This window comes from Akebia trifoliata, unplaced genomic scaffold (genome assembly GCF_017979445.1).
Source record: "Akebia trifoliata isolate Shusen 1 unplaced genomic scaffold, ASM1797944v1 Contig00392, whole genome shotgun sequence".
NCBI classification, from domain to species: Eukaryota; Viridiplantae; Streptophyta; class Magnoliopsida; order Ranunculales; family Lardizabalaceae; genus Akebia; species Akebia trifoliata.
Window position 1 is genome coordinate 1 of NW_028237009.1, and position 18,422 is coordinate 18,422.

The 18,422-nt window shown below is 35.2% G+C and overlaps 1 protein-coding gene and 1 long non-coding RNA gene across 2 annotated transcripts; both read right to left on the bottom strand.

Moving 5' to 3' along the window:
* Positions 1-2,270: 2,270 nt before the first annotated feature.
* LOC147381492 (uncharacterized) lies at positions 2,271-4,816 on the bottom strand. The gene is made up of 2 exons (XR_015174511.1): positions 4,595-4,816; positions 2,271-2,421 (listed from the first exon to the last, which is right to left on the bottom strand). It is a non-coding gene; the product is annotated as an uncharacterized LOC147381492 (long non-coding RNA).
* Positions 4,817-16,761: 11,945 nt separating this feature from the next.
* LOC147381493 (ESCRT-related protein CHMP1B) lies at positions 16,762-17,933 on the bottom strand. Its single transcript, XM_086430333.1, has 2 exons — positions 17,796-17,933; positions 16,762-17,649 (listed from the first exon to the last, which is right to left on the bottom strand). The coding sequence occupies exon 2, from the start codon at positions 17,531-17,533 to the stop codon at positions 16,922-16,924; it is 612 nt and encodes a 203-aa protein (XP_086286459.1). The 5' UTR covers positions 17,534-17,649; positions 17,796-17,933; the 3' UTR covers positions 16,762-16,921.
* Positions 17,934-18,422: the final 489 nt, after the last annotated feature.

Sequence of the window (18,422 nt, forward strand, 5' to 3'; positions counted from 1 at the left end):
AGAAGATGGTGATTCAAACTAAAAGAAAAAATTTATAAGATGATAGTAAGACTAGCTATGCTTTACAAAGCAGAATATCATGCAGTCAAGAAGCATTATGTTAATAAATTAATTGAAAAGACAAGGAAAGATAAAATTAAAAACAAAAGTATTCAAAAAAAAAAAAAAATGCGATAGTTTCAATAGGTAATAAACTAATAGAAAGTTGACAAGATGGTTTGGGCATGATTGAAGAAAGCAAATTACAACCCCAATAAGAAGAAATATTCAAGTTGAATGTCCAATAGTGAGAGGAAACCCACAAGAACATGGCCAGAGATAGTGGAAGTAAATATGAACTTGCTTTCAATAACAAAGGACTTGGACTCTATACAAATTGGAATAAAGGAACATAATCCTTTTAACCAATCTCAAATCTTTGGGATGAGGTTTTATGGTTGTTATTATTTTTTTGTTGTTTCCCAACTGATATGGTGAATATTTTAACGGAGGGTGTAACAATTGAATAGATTACAAGAAGTGGTGCTCTTTTACCTTTTATATAGCTGATGATGATGATTCAGGTCCACCTAACCCATTGCTTTTTGGTCAAAATAAGAAAAGAACAAATTTTCCAAGCCTACAACCTAGTAACCACCGATGGTAACCCTCTTGTTGAATCCCGCTTAAAATCGTATAAAACACCAAAAAGAAAATCTTTGTTAACAGAGGGCAAGACAATAGGTTGGTCTCTTTATTGGTATTTCCAAGCAGGGCAAGCATATGCTTTGGTGAACACCAAAGAAAACCAAAATACTTAACATTCCAAAGGTGAGACGTATCAAAGACAACTTTGTTCCCTGGAATTGACTAGAAGATACAAAAATAGTGATAACTTGATGTGTTCCTAAACAATGGCCAAGTTATATAGAACAATTTGTGAGGGCAAAAATCCCAATTTGACAAACCGAAACTACTAAAGTGCCAAATACCAATTGATGCATAGGGAAGGAATGTAAGATATTATTTTGCTTATTTTCCTTTTTTTGTTTGGTATACGTGCAGGACAATGAGGGGTTTTCATACCAAGTCTGTTGTATTGTCATTTATTGATGTAGGACATCTACAGTTCTAAGTAATTTTTTAATTCTATTTGATTTCTATTTCTATTTTTATTTCTATTTCTGTTTCTAGTAGGATTTCTATTTCTACTTCTAGTAGGATTTCTATTTCATAGTTTTATTAAGAGTACAATTCCTTGTTAGTTTCTAAATTGTTTTAATTTGTTTTTATCATTTAGACTATCATTAGAAGTGCTTAGAAATCTCCAATTTGAGTTCTAATAGGATTAGAAAGTTAGTATTATGTTATAAATAGGTTAGGAATATTAATGTTTAGTATTTTAGTAGGATTACAAGATTTTATGATGGAATTATCTATAAAAGGAGCTCCAAATCCAAAAATCAAAAATCAATTCAATTATCTTTTCTCTTTTAATTACTTTTTTTAGTTTTATGCTTCTTCTTTTTTTCTTTCAAGTTATTGTTTATTTATCAATTGAATCTATTAATTAAAATTGATTTTGAGTATTCCATTAAACACAACCTATCGAATCTATTGATTCACACGTTTCCGCTACGTCAAATGGTATCAGAGCTCTTACTACGATCCACATTCATGGTTAGTGAAGGAGAATTCATCACTGAAACTGAATTGGAAGCCCAATTCGAGAAGTTTGAAGAAGGTGAACATCTCAGTTTTATTATCCACAATTTATTGCCAATACATGTTAATCCTTCAACTCGACATAGTCTTTTCCGAACTATATACGAAGTGCAAGACAAGTTGTGCAAATTAATTATAGATAGTAGAAGTTCAGAAAATATAATTCCAAGTTACATGATCGATGTACTCAAGCTACCCACTACGCAACACCCTATACCTTATTCTATAGGTTGGGTGGACGATGAGTGCAAGAAGAATGTGTCAAGTCAATGCTCTCTTTCTTTTAACATTGGACAATATAAAGATGTGGTTATTTGTGACATCGTCCCAATGAGAGCATGCCACATCCTCTTGGGAAGGCCTTGGCTTCATGATAATAATGTCACCTACCAAGGCAAAACCAACACCTATTCTTTCATACATAATGGAGTCAAAATGATCTTACACCCTTCCCATTCAAAATCCAAGGCTACCCATCCAGCTAAGGAGAATAAAACATGCTTTGTTTCTACCAACATCAACAAGGACTTAAAGGAAACAAGCCAAGTGTTTTTTATGGTAGTGCACCCTTCCAACCGAGACCCTCCTACTCAAGTTTCTCATCAAGTGCAACCCCTCCTTGAAGAATTTTCTCGCATTCTTCCTTCAAAATTATCAGATCCATTGCCTCCAATGAAAAATATCCAACATCACATCGATTTGGTGCCCGGTGCAAGTCTGCCAAATTTGTCCCATTGTATGATGAATCCGAAAGAGCATGACATATTGAAGGAACAAGTGAAAAAGAACCTTAAAGCTTCTAACGAAAAGTCCAAAGTAGATGCCGATAAACAGAGATAATTCAAGAGCTATGAAGAAGAAAACTTGATCATGATTTATCTTAACGAAACTCGTTGTCCCGCCAGAACTTACAACAAGATTAAGTTGAAGAAAATTGAACCCCTTCATATCTTGAAGAAGATACACAATAATGTTAATATGAAGAATTTGCCTGATCATAAGCTATGGGCAATTATATTCTCTAATTTAAGTCTGAAGAACAGATATCACTGGACGTGGATTAGAGTAAGGGATGAATGGAAAAACAAGAAGAAAAAAAAAGGCCTTTAAAAACAACTCGAGGACGAGTTTTTTTCAAAGAAAATGGGCCTAACATAGGACATCTACAGGTTCTAAGTAGTTTTTTAATTCTATTAGATTTCTATTTCTATTTTTGTTTCTTGTAGGATTTTTATTTCTACTTCTAGAAGGATTTCTATTTCTTAGTTATGTTAAGAGTACAATTCCTTGTTAGTTTCTAAATTGTTTTAAATTCGTTTTTATCATTTAGACTATAATTAGAAGTGCTTAGAAGTCTCCTATTTGAGTTCTAATATAATTAGAAAGTTAATATTATGTTATAGATAGATTAGGAATATTAATTTTTGGTATTTTAGTAGGATTACAAGTTATTATGATGGAGTTATCTATATAAAGAGCCCAAATCCTAAAATCGAGAATCAATTCAATTATCTTTTCTCTTTTGATTACTTTTTTTAATTTTTTGCTTCTTTTTTTTTACTTCAAGCTATTACTTGCTTATCAATTGAATATATTGATTCAAATTGATTTTGAGTGTTCCATTGAACACAACCTATCAAATCTATTGATTCCACGTTTCCGCTACGTCATTTATTTACTTCGCCAACTTACTGAATTAACAACTTCTCTAAAGATAGTATTTTGGTAGATGAATGTGAAAGATATCATAACCAGTATTTAAAGGAATTGTCGGCAATGTAATTAGGAGGTGGCCTTAATTGAGGGGGAGAGGGTGGGGGTACCCTCCATTTACATTTAAAAACATTTTTCAACAAAAAAGAAATTTGAAATAAAATGACATTCAAATCTAAATTTAGTGAAAACGAGTATAACACTGCCATAGAGACAAGTTTGAAACCATGGTTTTAAATTTAATATGCTAAGATATAACCTATGAAATAAAAATACAAAATAACAGCCATCATAATTTATAAGTGGTAAAATGGGTGCCATATCATAGCATATTATTTATTTTTTGATTCGTGATTTTCTGACGCCCCCTCTGACATACACCCCCTGGAGTGGCATAGGCTAGAACCACAGATATTTCCTCGGGATACACAACTGCACATCACCATAAATATGTGCAGTTGTGTATCCCGAGGAAAACGATTTATGGTTCTAGCACATGCCACGTCAGGGGGAGTATGGGAGCCTATGTCAGAGGGGAGCATCGGAAAATCATTACTCTTATTTTTTATGGGTAAGCTGGACTTGAACCCATGACCTCAAAGTTGCTTTGCATTGTGTCAAACCAACTGAATTATGGGTCTAAGCCCTATCATGGCATGTTGTTTAACAAATAACATAACATTAGAGGTGCGTTGCCACCCTAAAGACTGTTAAAATCCCTTCTAGTCAGGATACCACCTATTGTGCAGTTGGGGTCAACATGGGTCATCACAGAGTCACCTAGACAGTCTGACCGCAATCACCATGGGCAGTAGTCTGGGGTTCTGGAAAACGTGGGCACAATCAGCCTGGGCGATTGGGTGAGTATGGGCAGAGTTGTAATTCTGAACCTGAGAGAGTTGCAAAACTACCAAATTTGGAAGTTTGGGTACTAGGAATTGGAACTCTTAAGAGCTTGGGATACAAATAGCGAGGTGGAATAGATTCACAGGAGTTGCAACTCCAACTGTTTGTGTTTTAACCTTTAGGAGATATATAATTATAAAGCCCTAAAGTTAAAACACGATACGATTCCAGCTATAGATTAGAAAGAAAGAAAGAAAAAATGAAAGAAAATTGGAGAAAGATAAAAACCCTAGATTTCGGGTGGAAAGATACGAGAGATTATAAGACTAACCTGCTTGGGATTAAGATGGTTTCGAACACACAAAACCGTCTGGACTGGAGCCTGGACAGAGACACCCCTCCGTAGAGAAAATGTCTTTCTTTAGATTTCTATTCTTTTATTTTGTGGTGTTCTCTGTCTAAGGTACGCATAGGTGCGCAATGCGCGACGTAAAATAAAATGAGTAAAGTTGGGAAATTCGACAGATTGGTCGGATTGGAGAATTTTAGGCGTAAGATTGAGGTTCTCTGTGGACCCCAGTTGATAGCGGATTGGATAGTTAGTAATCCAGTATTGGAGACTTTTAGGCGTAAGATTTGACGTGTACTCTGTGGACCCCATTTGATAGAAGATTGGATAGTTAGCAATTCAGTATTCGGAAAAAAAAAATCATTAATTCATATACGAATCCAAATATATATTTAACATTTTGCTCAAAAAATTGGAAAAAATGACATCGAGAGATCGGCCAGATTGGAGAATTTTAAGCGTAAGATTTGACGTTTACTCTATGGACCCCATTTGATAGAGGATTGGATAGTTAGCAATCTGGTATTCGGAAAAAAAAAAAATCGTTAATTCAAATACAAATCCGAATGTACATTTAACATTTTGCTCAAAAAATTGGAAAAAATGACAAAAATAAGATATAGAATGGTCGGAATATAATTCGAGTTCAACACTTCAAAAAACTGTCAAAAATGTGTGTATACATATTAAAGTTTTCACAATGCTCGTATACACATGTTATGAGAACTACCCAATCTTTTTAAGATTGATTATTTTTATATCTCATTTTTTTAAATCATAAACATTAGCTTTCATCTTTAAACTTATATAATATTTTGTAAATTAAGTCTGTGATACTTCAATGACTGTTTATCTAACATTTAAGTTTTATTAAAAATCAAGGATATTAGGATACTTTTTTTTTATGGGTAAGTTGGATTTGAACCCATGACCTTTAAGCTATTTTGTAATGGGTCCCGTTCAACACCAAACATTTTGGCCAACATTTTAGCCAACCACTTTTGTCCTACATGGCCGTAGAGATCATCCTCACTAAAATCAGCCCATTCCAAAACTTCTAACCCCATGTTTACAAGTTGAAAAATCGTGGACCGTCCATTTTTTGTAAACCATTTTTTATGGGGTTAGAAGTTTTGGAATGGGCTGATTTTTGGTGATGATGATCTCCTCACCGTAGAAATCATCCTCACTAAAAATCAGCCCATTCCAAAACTTCTAACCCATGTTTTGAAAAATGTTTTGCCAAAATGTTTGGTGCTGAACATTTCCCTTTTGTAATATGTCAAACCAAATGAGCTTTGATTCTAAGCCCCACAATACTTGGATGCTTACACATATATTTATTATACATTTTAATCTTATTATAAAATAACATAGAACAAATTTAAGACTAAGAACATAATGACTTTTTTATGACTAATCGTACTATTAACACAAATATTTATAATGCAATACATATACTCTCATACTTAATTGAATTACCTCTTGTTCAAAAGATCCAAGGGAGGAGAAAGAAGATGTTTAAAAGGAGTAAAAAATTAACATGTTGATCGATAATTTTGAGATTTTATAATGGACAATAGTTAATAATTGTATAATAGTAAAACTTTTTTTTTATCGGTAACATAAAAAAGAAATACTGTAGTTACAAGTGATATTGTCAAACAAATTTTGTTTTAGCTTGTGAGGGACAAATTCCTCATTGGAGATTACAAAAAAAATCCTATGAAAGGATCCCAAAAGAGTAAGGAAATCAGCCGCCCTATTAGCTTCTCTCCATTGGAAGGCGAAAGTACACTTTACAAAACGAAGAGAGAAGTCCTTGATATCTTGAATTAGATCTTCATACTTCTAAGATGGTTGAAATTCATCATTGATGCAATTGATTGAATAAAGAGAGTTTGAACAAACGTCGACCTTAGGAATGCTTGTATAGGCTGCAAATTTCAAGACCCGAACTATGGTGAAATTGGTCAAGGACATTTTTAAGACTTAAAACAGATTGAAAAGAATCAGTTGAGAACAGAAGAACATCATCCACAAAAATGAGATGAGAAACTCCAACAAAATTTTGAATTATAGGAATTTCAAATTCTCCATAATAGATACTAGTTTCCAACAAAGAGGTAAACGCTTCCATGGCCATGGTGAAAAGATAGGGGGAAATAGGGCGTAGACAGACACCACACCCACTAGAGAAAATGTCATAACTGGATCCATTAATGTCAATTAAGAAAGAAGGTGAAGAAATACATTCCAAGACCCAATTGACCTAGATATGAGGAATTCCTAATTGAATTAAAATTGACTCAAGAAAATTCCAATGTAAACTATCAAAAGATTTAAGGATGTCAATTTTGGTACAAAAAATTTGAGAGAGAGATTGAAAATGCATATTAAAAACCATTTTGTCAGCTAACAAAATGTTATCTTGGATTTTCCTTCTTTTCACAAAAGTAGATTCGTTAGGACTAATAATGCTAGGAAGCCAAATAGATAATCTATTAGCAATTTTTTTTTGAGATAATCCTACATAGGAAATTGCAAAGCGAGATTGGTCTGCACTTTTTCGAGGGTGTTGGCATTCAGCTCTTTTGGGATAAAACAAATAAGTGTAGCATTAACCTCTTTCAATAGCTTGCAATGAGTGAAAAATTCAGCACAACGTTTATGACATCCTCCCCAATATGGGGTATAGAATTCAACATGAAACCTGTCTAGGCCAGGGGATTTGTTAATTGAAGAATTGAACACCACATATTTGATTTCCTCCCTAGAAACTGGGGTTGATAAAAAATCAGAGAGATTTTCATCAAGCTTAAATTTGAAAGGGATTTGAGGGCAAGGAGGAGAAGAACGCACCTTAAAAAGATTGGAGAAAAATTTAGAAGCCAGTTTCCCATAAGTTCTTCAATTGTTTAATTGCACCATTGGTCATTGATCAGACTAGTCATTCCATTGATGGCTAAGTTAGACTTGATAGAGGAATAAAAGAATCTTGTGTTACTATCTCCCTCCTTTAGCCACTAAATTATGAATTTCTAACGAAAGAACTCCTCAACGGCTAACTCGTTCTGGTAATTCTTTACTGAAATGTACTCCTGTTGTGCATAATCATAATTTTTGGATCTTGCTTTGAACATCATGAAGACTAGTCAGGACCATGATTTTCCGGTCATTTAAACGCCTAAAAGAATTTCGATTTCAAGTTCTTAAAGCAAATTTCACTAAAAGAAGTGGTTACAATTTTAAACATTGGATTGACAATAACTAGAGTCGACCACACTCTTACAATTAATTCTCTTATCCCAGGTTGCTCAATCCAGGCAACAAAAAAATGTTAAGATCTTAGGACCATTACCTCTACTTTCAGGAAATCTAAATCGAATAGGGGAGTGATCAGAAACTCCAATTGGAAGATAGTCTAGAGTCATGTGCAGGAAAGCAAATAGCTAAACCGAATTAATCAAAGCTCTATCCAATCAACTGAGAATCCGCTCTGAAGTTGTAGCCTTGTTAGTCCAAGAAAACAAGTCGTCATTAGTTTTGAGATCCATTAAACCACAACTATCAATACAAGAATTAAAAGCATTCATCGCTCATTTGGAAGTCGTGCGTCCACCATTTTTTTGATTCTGGAATTTGAGAATATTGAGATCTCCCAAAACTATCCAAGGTTGATTTGTGTTAATCAGAGAAAAATCCATAAAGAAGTCCGAGCAGAAATTAAATTCTCAACGTATACAAAAGAGGCTTCGAACTCAAATCCATCCCTTAATTTTCTAATAAAATAATGAATCATATGGGAATTTTCATAGAGTTTTTCAAGTTTGAAAATAAGTAGGTTCCAACCAACCTAGACTCTTCCACAGTAATGAGAAGCATAATTATCAACTTCGAAATAGACTTGTGGAACCTGGAAGATTTGTTAATTTCCACTTTAGTTTCACAAATACCCCTCAAATTGATCTTCTCCCATGAAATCAAATCCTTCATTTATTGTCATGGTTAAGACCACCAACATTCCACATAGAGACTTAACATTAATTATGAGAAGGAAGATGGGAGTGGCCCTTCAAATTCGATTTTTTCAACCAGGTAGTTATAGAAGATTCCACAAGAACCATGGCAGTTTTTTTCCTTTAAGCCTTTGATGACTTAATTTTGGCTTGTTTATCTAGTGGACAAGAAGAAGCTTTTGTCGAGGTGTCATCTGGGTTGGATTGGGGTCCAAAATTTGATTTCGTGGACTGATTTCCCATAACAGATTTATCCTTATTTTCTAGTTCATCAATTGGCTTGTTAAAAATCTCCAAATATGCAAAAGGATTAACCATTTTCATAAAGTTCCACAAAGATAGAAACTTCAAGATTTTTACCCTTGAAGGTGGTCAAAACTAACAGTGAAGAAGTTTGTGCATTCAAAGTTGCCACATTATTAGAAGAAATAATGAGAGAAGAAATCGCACGCACAGATATCTGAACTTGCAGGTATCCCAACAGCTTGCTCTTTTGAAATCTCATCCAAAAAAAGTGATTAGTTGCCTTGGCACTGGAAAACTCAACCTGAGCTGTTACAATATCCAATACCGTATCAGTGTTGCAAGTCTGATGAACAATCCAAGAGGGTGCATCCATCTTATCATGGGAAGTGTCGGTTTGATTAGAAGATGAATAAGGAATTACCAAAATCTAATTAGACTTTTTCCTCCAATTTTTTTTTTCCTTAGTAGCTAGACAGGATTTAGATTTTGGATATTGTGGTCAAATGAAGAGCAATCCTGACATGGAGAAGGTTTCCATTCTTAGATTATTCTTTGTAATGTAAATAAGTTCGTCCATCATCTCTCTCCAAACTCCAAAGAGATAGATTCAGGATAAGTACATGATATGAGCATACCCAAGTCTAGATTTAATCGTTGTTTGGTCATCCATGTGAAGCGGTGTACCAAACGTACTATCAAAACCAGAGCCACCTGAAGTGGATCACCTAACCTATTAAAGAAAACAATATAGCAAAAGGGGAAAAGAGCATTCGAAGGAAAAAAGAAAGAAACTAGCACGAAGAGATATGGGTAATCTGTATCTTCCTCTTGTGAGAAACAAGAAGATGTGATCCCCTTGGTCCCTTCTTTGAGTTCCTCTCTCTAGAAAAAAAAAATTGGTAGAAGTTCTCTTTCTAGAAACCCCTCAATTTCTTAGGTATATCATGCTAGGTCTAATGGTAAAACCTTCATGTGTAGAGAGAAAATAACGAATTTAGTATCACATGATATTGATGTAGAATTTATTATTATTAAGGGTTCATGTGTGTTTTTACCCCTCTTTTGAGAAAATATTTTCGATTTGTTCAATTCTAAAAAAGAATAAATTATGAATAATTTGAAAAAATACCAAAAAGTCATGAATGTTTATGAAGAGTTGAATTGGATAGAAATTTTTATCATTTCTTATATCATTCAAAAAAAAAAAAAAATTTGTGTATAATTCGTGAATTATTCAAGTAATTACTATGGAGTGGACGCCTTAAGCCATTATGTATTTGGCCATGATCACATATGAGTAAGAAAAATGCTCTCCCTACTAAATTAGTATGCGAGTGTTGGATTGTGCATGGAAAATTACATTTTCATGTTTTGATTGGATTTCCCCTTACTATGTAACTTTGTGGCATCCAAAAACATTATCCCATGCCATAGTCTTGTAGAGGACAAAATTCTATATACTCAGAAGAAAGAGAAAGAAATAGTGTCATGTTTCACCAATATTGATTATTTTAAAAAACTATTTCTTTGCAGATGTTTAGTTCATCATTGTTGTGAATGTAATTTTTTTTTAAAACCAATGAATATTCTTAGACATGCAGCCTTATCTCACTTTTGACACTAACCTGAGTATCATGTTGGACAATCCAATCATACAATGATCATAGGGACCAAATTCACAAGATTTTTTTTTCAATTTGAAGTCGTTTATTCTTAATTAAATGACTTGAAATTAAAATATATGGACAATCTATTTAGAAAATAAATGTTGGATCACAACAATTATCAATGTTGGAATTGAATGGTTTTAAAGTGTGAAGTACCTACTATTGAATTTTTTGTAAAATAAATAAAAATAAATTAGAAAATCAAAGATTTTTTTAATTGGATGGGAATAACTTAATAGATCACATTACCAATCATGGGATAATTCCCAAAGAAGTTATAACTCTATTAACTCTAACCAACGTCTTCTTAAGGCATTGGTTCAATTTTGCTTATTGGCACCTCATTTTTTAACCCCTCTTTGAAACAATGGGAACTTCTTGTTATTTATTTATTAGAGTTGATCCAAGAAAATAAAAAAACTTCACTTCTAATTTATTCTCAAGTAAAAATTGTGAGATTCTTGAGTTTAAAAACATCCAATCAATTATGCTTAAATTGTTCTTATAATTTATTATTTGTGAGATATATTAAAAGAGAGTACCTAATATTTTCGAGTTCGTCATAAACAGAGATTGGAGTGCTACCCTCTTTGTTATAGATTATTATATCCTGGGAGACAGACGTTTACGAATTGTTGACATCGGAACATAGGCGAAATCTGTTTTAAAGACATCGTGTTCAATGTAAAATCTTGACTTAAGTTTGTTTCTACAAACCGATAAGTTCTTTTAACTTATATATTTTTTTCTCTCCTAATATTTAATTTGAATTCGACTTAACTTCTCATTTAATTCTGTAATTGACTTATTTTCTTAATAAAACTGATTTGCACCCTATAGATATATCAATGTCGCAGTTCATAACACAAAATTCAAAATATCTTCAAAGCATTTTTTATTTAAGTCGGGATGAATCCTTACTAATGTAAAATGCTCGTAAAGAAACATGCAATCCTGACTTTATAAGAGTGCACTGCAAACACAACACATTACGAGTTGTTCAGTGTATATATATATATTAAAGCACTCTCACCCAACCCAATTATTAACTACTTGGTCACATTCTTTACCACCAACCCCAACTCCATCACCACCACATAACAAATCTTATACTTCACAATTTTAAAAGCCCTGAAGAGAAGAGGGCAGATGACCTTTCGGAATGATTAAAAGTCAGTAAAATTGTTGGGGACTACTTAGTCGTATTGTATGATAATTCCACCAACACAAGTGCGTGTAGATGGGCACTCTGTACATAGAAGGCATTTCTTCGTTCCACCCTTGGATAAACTTTTCTGTAAATTGTCAGGGTTACTGGAAAAAAAAAACAGGGGCCCACATTTGAATTCTCTAATAAGTTGGTCTATCTGATTAATTAGATTATCAAACCTGTTCTTCTATATATGCATCTATTGAAATCTTTCCCATTTATCCCTATAAAATGGTATCACATTTTGGGGCTTACAGTCTGTTTCTTTGGGATCAGATACAAATAATAATTATATATATATATATGGGATGGGTTCCGTAGACAACGTGTTTTGTCCTATATGGGCTAAAAGCTTCGGAATGAGCTGATTTTTTGTGAGGATAGTCTGTATGGTGAAGGGATCATTCTCACAAAAAATCATCCCATTCTGAAATTAATAGCCCCATTTTACAAGTTGATGAATCATGGACCATTCATTTTTACCCTTTGGTTTGTAACCACTTTTCATAGGGTTAGAAGTTTTAGAATCGGCTGATTTTTTGTGAGGATAATGTCATCATCATACAGATCATCCTGACAAAAAATCAGCCCATTGCAAAACCTGTTGCCATATAGGACAAAACGTTGTCTACTGTATGCTACCATATACATAAAAGAAATTCCTGTTTCCATCTGTTCAGGTTTCTTGATAAACAATCTTGTCTATTCCATCTTTGGTTCTTTCAAGCTCTGTATGAGAGTCATTCTCAGCTAACCACACCATGAAAGCATAGCATAGATGGAACTACTTGTGAACCCCAAAGAAAAGTAGTAAAATAGTCCAAAGTGGGAAAAAAGAAACATTATGTTTCTCAACAACATGTTTTTGAGAGAAAGTGAGAAAGGGATATTGTTGATACGAACAAGCACGCTAGTGATCCAGTTTGCTGATCCCAAGTCCAAGTCCACATGGGAATGCCTCAGTAGACCAAAATATAAAATCCTAGATTGGACAAATTGTTCCTGTCTAGCAGGCCATTAAAACTTGGGAACTCAACCATAAGAGGGTATCACCCCAACCCAAAAATTCCAAACATCCGTAAACACTTACCCTACAAAACCAATATCCTGAGTTAAAGATTTTTGACTAATAAAACCTCCTGAACTTTTTGTGGAACAGATCTTCCATTTACAAGCATCCTCCAACTCCACATTAGCTAGTGAGAGTCGATGCAAGCGACTAAACTCCCAATCATTGAAAGCTCTACAAAAACCCAAATCCCATCTCCACTCCCCTCCTCTAAATTGTTTGAAACTGGAGACAGGAAGACCTTTCTTTGTGGAAATGGAGTAAAAGGTCGGGAACTCATCCACTGGAGGGGCAACAACCAGACCAATTGTCCTCCAAAAACCTCACTATTTTCCCTTTTCCTGCCTGAAACTAAATCCTCAATCTGAATAAAGGAAGAACTTTCAAGATCCCTTTCCATACCCCACAGTCGTGCAACTCCCGAGCCTTTCCACTCTGCAACCCAAAGCCATCTGTCCTAAACTTTGCCACAATGATGTTTCTCCAGAGACTACCAACCTCAACCGCAAAGCCACTTCATCAATAAAAAAAAAATTCACCAGCCCCAACCTATTAACACCAAGGCCACGCCACGCCTATTATTTGCCTTGGCAATGCACTTCAAGTTCACAAGGTGATGCTTCCTATTTCCCACCTTATCATGCCACTAGAAGTCTTGAAAAAACTTAGCCAATCTATGTTCCACCTTCCTTGGCATTGAGAACAAAGAAAGAAAATATACCAAAAGGTTAGAAAGCATGCTCTTAATAAAGGTAAGCTTACCTCACTTTTAGAGATAATTCGTTTGTCAGGAAGCCAATCTCCTACCAACTCTCTTCAACAATGGGTCCCAAATGGCCAAGCTTCAATATGGAGCTCCCAGAGGTAATCCATGGTAAGAAGATGGAAACCTGTCCACCTGACGGCCCAAGGAAGCCGCCAAACAATGCCACATTCTAAACCTTCCCAACTGCAAAGACTTTGCTCTTTCTCAAGTTCACCAGGAACCCAAACATTGCTTCAAAACAACATAAAATAACACCTAGCTTTCTCATCTGCTACAAAGATGCATCAAGGAAAAGTAAGGTGTCATCGGTAAACTGCAGGTGCAAGACCATGGGCCCTCTTTTGACCCAACTGAGAAGCCACTTAAGTCCCATTCTCCACCCCTCTCGCCAACAAATGCCCAAGAACCTCTACTGCAATAATGAATAAGAATGGAGAAAGCGGATCCCCTTGCCTTAGGCCCCTTGAACTCCTGAAAAAGCCATAAGGAGTTCCATTAACAAGAATCGAGAAGGAAGGGGAGGAAATGCATTTCATTACTCACAGGATCCATCTCTTCCCAAAACTCATCCTCCCCAACATGTGTTCCAAGAGATCCTTTCCAGACCAACCCCGCCTTCCTTGCTTTCAATCTGGAGTCGAACAATAAGCACCCCATTCAAAATCTATCTACCTTCAATGAAAACTCTTTGACTTGGCCCAATCAACCCATGAAGCACTCCTTTTGAGTCTATTAGTCAGCATTTCTAAAATGATCTTGTAAGTTACACCCACCAAGCTAATGAAAAGGAATCCCTATAAAACTCCTGAACAACCAGCAACAGATCCTCTTTAAAAATCTCCCAACATGCCTAACAGAATTCCATGGAGAAGCCATCAGGTCCAGGGGCTTTGTCGCCCTGCCACACCTCATCTTCCTCAAAGATTAGAATTTTTCTCCAAAAAATATGTTCAGTGGTAGCCCCCCTTCAAATATAAGCTATCAAGCATTTAAAGAATCTTAAATCTTAATTCCAACATCCAACATCGTTTGACATCTTCAGAAAACCAACCAACAGAAACAATTTGGGGCACTGAAAACATATTACCATGCTTGAAGGTTGCAGACATAGCAGTTAGGGCTCTTCTTACTCGGCATGTCAGAAATGTACCAATGCCTTACATACACCGATGAGAGGTCAATTTAAAATTGGATCAAGGGCTATGTAAGATCATTGGCCCGCTGTAAAATATTTACTTTCCAAAGTCACACATAGATACATTTCAAAACCAGAAACAGAGAGAGACCAACATAGTCATAATATATGTAATATTTGCTGCTTAATATGCCATGCATAACTGGTGTATAGAAACAGAAAGGATCTCTCCAAGAAATCACGAAAATGTTTCAAAGTTTGAAAGCACAGACCAATCCTATCCAGCCAGAATGTAGAGTGAGTGTAGTTGTGCTTCCAAAGTGCTATTGTGGTATCAACACACACAAGTCTTTTACTTATAAAGAATAAAAATAAAAACACACAACTTTAGCCAACTTAGCAAGGTGGCACCTTCAACTTATAATACATAAGCTACTATTTATTATCTAAACAACTATTTGCGATTTAATTTGAACAGTTTCGTTGGGGATAATTGAAGAGATGACACATTTTCTCACCGGTTATTGGAACAAAAAGAAGGGAAAAAAAGAAAAAAACATTAGATGCCCAGGGAACCATGTCTAGAGCTGATTCGGGCCAGCGTTTCAAAAGCCTCAAAAGAACAAAAACAAGATCTACAGCGGGTATCACCGAGAAGAACCGAACTAAGGGATCCTATATATATATATAAAAGAATTGGGAAGTTGTGATATGGTATACAAAACCCAAAGTTCTGCTGGTTTAATGAAATAACACCATCCTTGGTGAGTTATCACTGAAAGGTAAACAAATTTGTTTCTTGGTGTTTGAGGTTGCAAGCAAAGGATGGAAATTTAATTTCACTCTTTTAAGAAATGGAAAGATTTCTTGAGCAATGATGAAGGGGAAAAGTGATGCTTGTGGACGATGATCTAGAGCCCAGTAATATCTTTTTCATCTAATTCAAACAGAGTTTTTTCAATTCTCTTTAACTCATTATCTTAGTTTTTTGTTGTAAAACTGGATTCAGGACCCAAAAAAAGAAACCTTGAACCTTAGTTTTCTATTTTTTCTCCTTTGGAGTCATTGTAAATGGTTGTCTAATTGGAGAAGGAAAGAACAGCAGGTTGAGGCAAATTGGAAAAGAAAAATTGGTATTGAAAGAACATGTGATCTGAATGGGAGTGGCATTTCAGAATTTCAAAGTGTATTATAAGCACAGTCACCGCTCCTTCAAACCAAATGAGTGGGACCACTGTCCATGTGGCAATTTCTGATTGTCAATAATAATCAAGCACTCATCCCAGACCAGAATGACATAAGCCAGATAGTTTGAGATAGAGTCAATGACTCCACATCATTTATAAGTTATAACTGATCCAAAGTGAAATATTCACTCTAAGTACCGAGCACACACTTAAGAAAGCATTTCACAACCAACCGAGAGGACCAAACATTATCACAAAGTACCTAAGATATGAATATCAAGATTTATTACAGAAATATTAGAAACAATACAAGAAAACCACAAGCCCTACAGGCCAAGATGACCTTCCAAGACTAAGGGGGAATGTACAACAGTCAAACAATAAGTTTCTAAACCCTACACTGCTCAAAAAGAAAAGACAAATTAAATAGCACACTTTCAATATTGATAATTGTAGGTTGATCACGAGTTTTCTTTCCTTCATGTACCCTTCTATTTCTATACTCGTAGATTGTGTTTATCAGATTGGATCATACAATTATTAGACAAGGTTTGGTACAAGTTAGGGTCTGAAAAAACCCCAATCCAATAAGATATTAGACTAAATCCACAAGACACGCACCCTGATCTGATCCAAATCGATCCATGAACAGCCCCAATCACAATACCTCAATCTTGCATCCAATATTCAACACGGTAACATAAAAGAGAGATCTAGGAAAGTTAAACAAAGCATTCAGAAATTACATTCCAATGCCCTAATTTAAAATTGCTGCTAATTAGGAAAAAAGGAAGGAATTTGAAGATAGCCCTACATTTTTTGAGGAATTCAACAAACATCAAACAATAAATTCACTAAACCCAATATTTATTTTGCACAAATACTTCATAGATGGAAATCTATTACTATAAATTATCGATAGTTATATCATCCAAATCCAATCCACATAAATCTTCACAGATTATACACATTACATAGAAAATATCAGAAAACCCAAATTCTCAAATTCCTTACCCTCTTGCCTTCAATTCAGCAAGGCGCCTCGACAGATCCTCCTCGTCGGCCTTTTCCGTCGTAGCAGTCGGAATCGAATGCGCCGCCGCCTGCGGAAGTCCCACTGAAACCTCCAACCCGTAATCATCTGCCACCTGTTGCATTAAACTGTTCACCTCTCCTTCAGGCGTAGACAGGGACGTACTTCCAGCCATAGAGCTCTCCATGAACTCGGCCTGAACCTCCATATTAACAAACTGCTTCTCAAACTGGTCCATAGTTTCCGACATCTTCTGCAAATTTCCAGTTGTGAGAGACGATTCAAGGGATTTAACGATCGAACCCATGGATTTGCTGATTGTGGTCATCTTAGCTTGCGTGTCGAGACGAGAGACCACGGCATCGAGACGTGATGCCAGGCGGAGGTAGTTCATCTGCTCGCTACGCTTGCGGATAGCGTTCTCTGCGTAGATTCGAGCTCCATCCATGTTTCCCTTCTCGATCGCTTTCTTGACCTTGAGTTTCTCAGATTTCTCTTCTTTCTCGCACTTGCGAGATTGGCGTTGAAGGCTTTTCGAGGTGAATTTGAGTTCCATGATCTGGTTCATGAGCTTCTCTGTGTTTCCCATTGGAGGCAGATTGGATCGGATCGAGCGATTGAAGAATTTGGGATGCAAATAGCGAGGTGGAATAGATTCACAGGAGTTGCAACTCCAACTCCAACTCCAACTGTTTGCGTTTTAATCTTTAGGAGATATATAATTATAAAGCACTAAAAAAGTTAGAACACGATACGATTCCAACTATAGATTAGAAAGAAAATACAAGATTGGAGAAAAGATAAAAACCCTAGATTTCGGGTGGAAAGATACGAGAGATTATAAGACTAACCTGCTTGGGATTAAGATGGTTTCGAACACACAAAACTGTCTGGAGAAGTGCTATTCTTTTCTTCTGTGGTGCTCTCTGTCTAAGGTACGCATATGCGCGCAATGCGCGACGTAATAAAAATGAGTGGCGAAATTTAGGTCAGATTGGGGAATTTTAGGCGTAAGAGTTGACGTTTATTCTGTGGACCCCATTTAACATTTTTCTCGAAAAGTTAAAAAAAAAATGACAAACATAAATAACGAGAATGATTGGAATATAATTCGAGTTTAACACTTCTTAAAATTTTCAAAAATGTGTTTATAGATATTAAAATTTTCGTAATGCTCGTACACATGTTGTGAGAACAATCCAATCTTTTTTAAGATTAATTATTTTTATATCTCATTTTTTTTAAATCACAAACATTAGCTTTCATCTTTAAACTAATATAATATTTTGTTAATTAAGTGTGTGATACTTCAATGACTGTTTATCAAATATTTATGTTTTATTACAAATCAAGGACATTTGGATACTTTTTTTTTTTATGGGTAAGTTGGATTTGAACCCACGACCTCTAAGTTGTTTTGCTATATGTCAAACCAAATGAGCTATAGGTCTAAGCCCCCGAATACTTGGATTCTTACA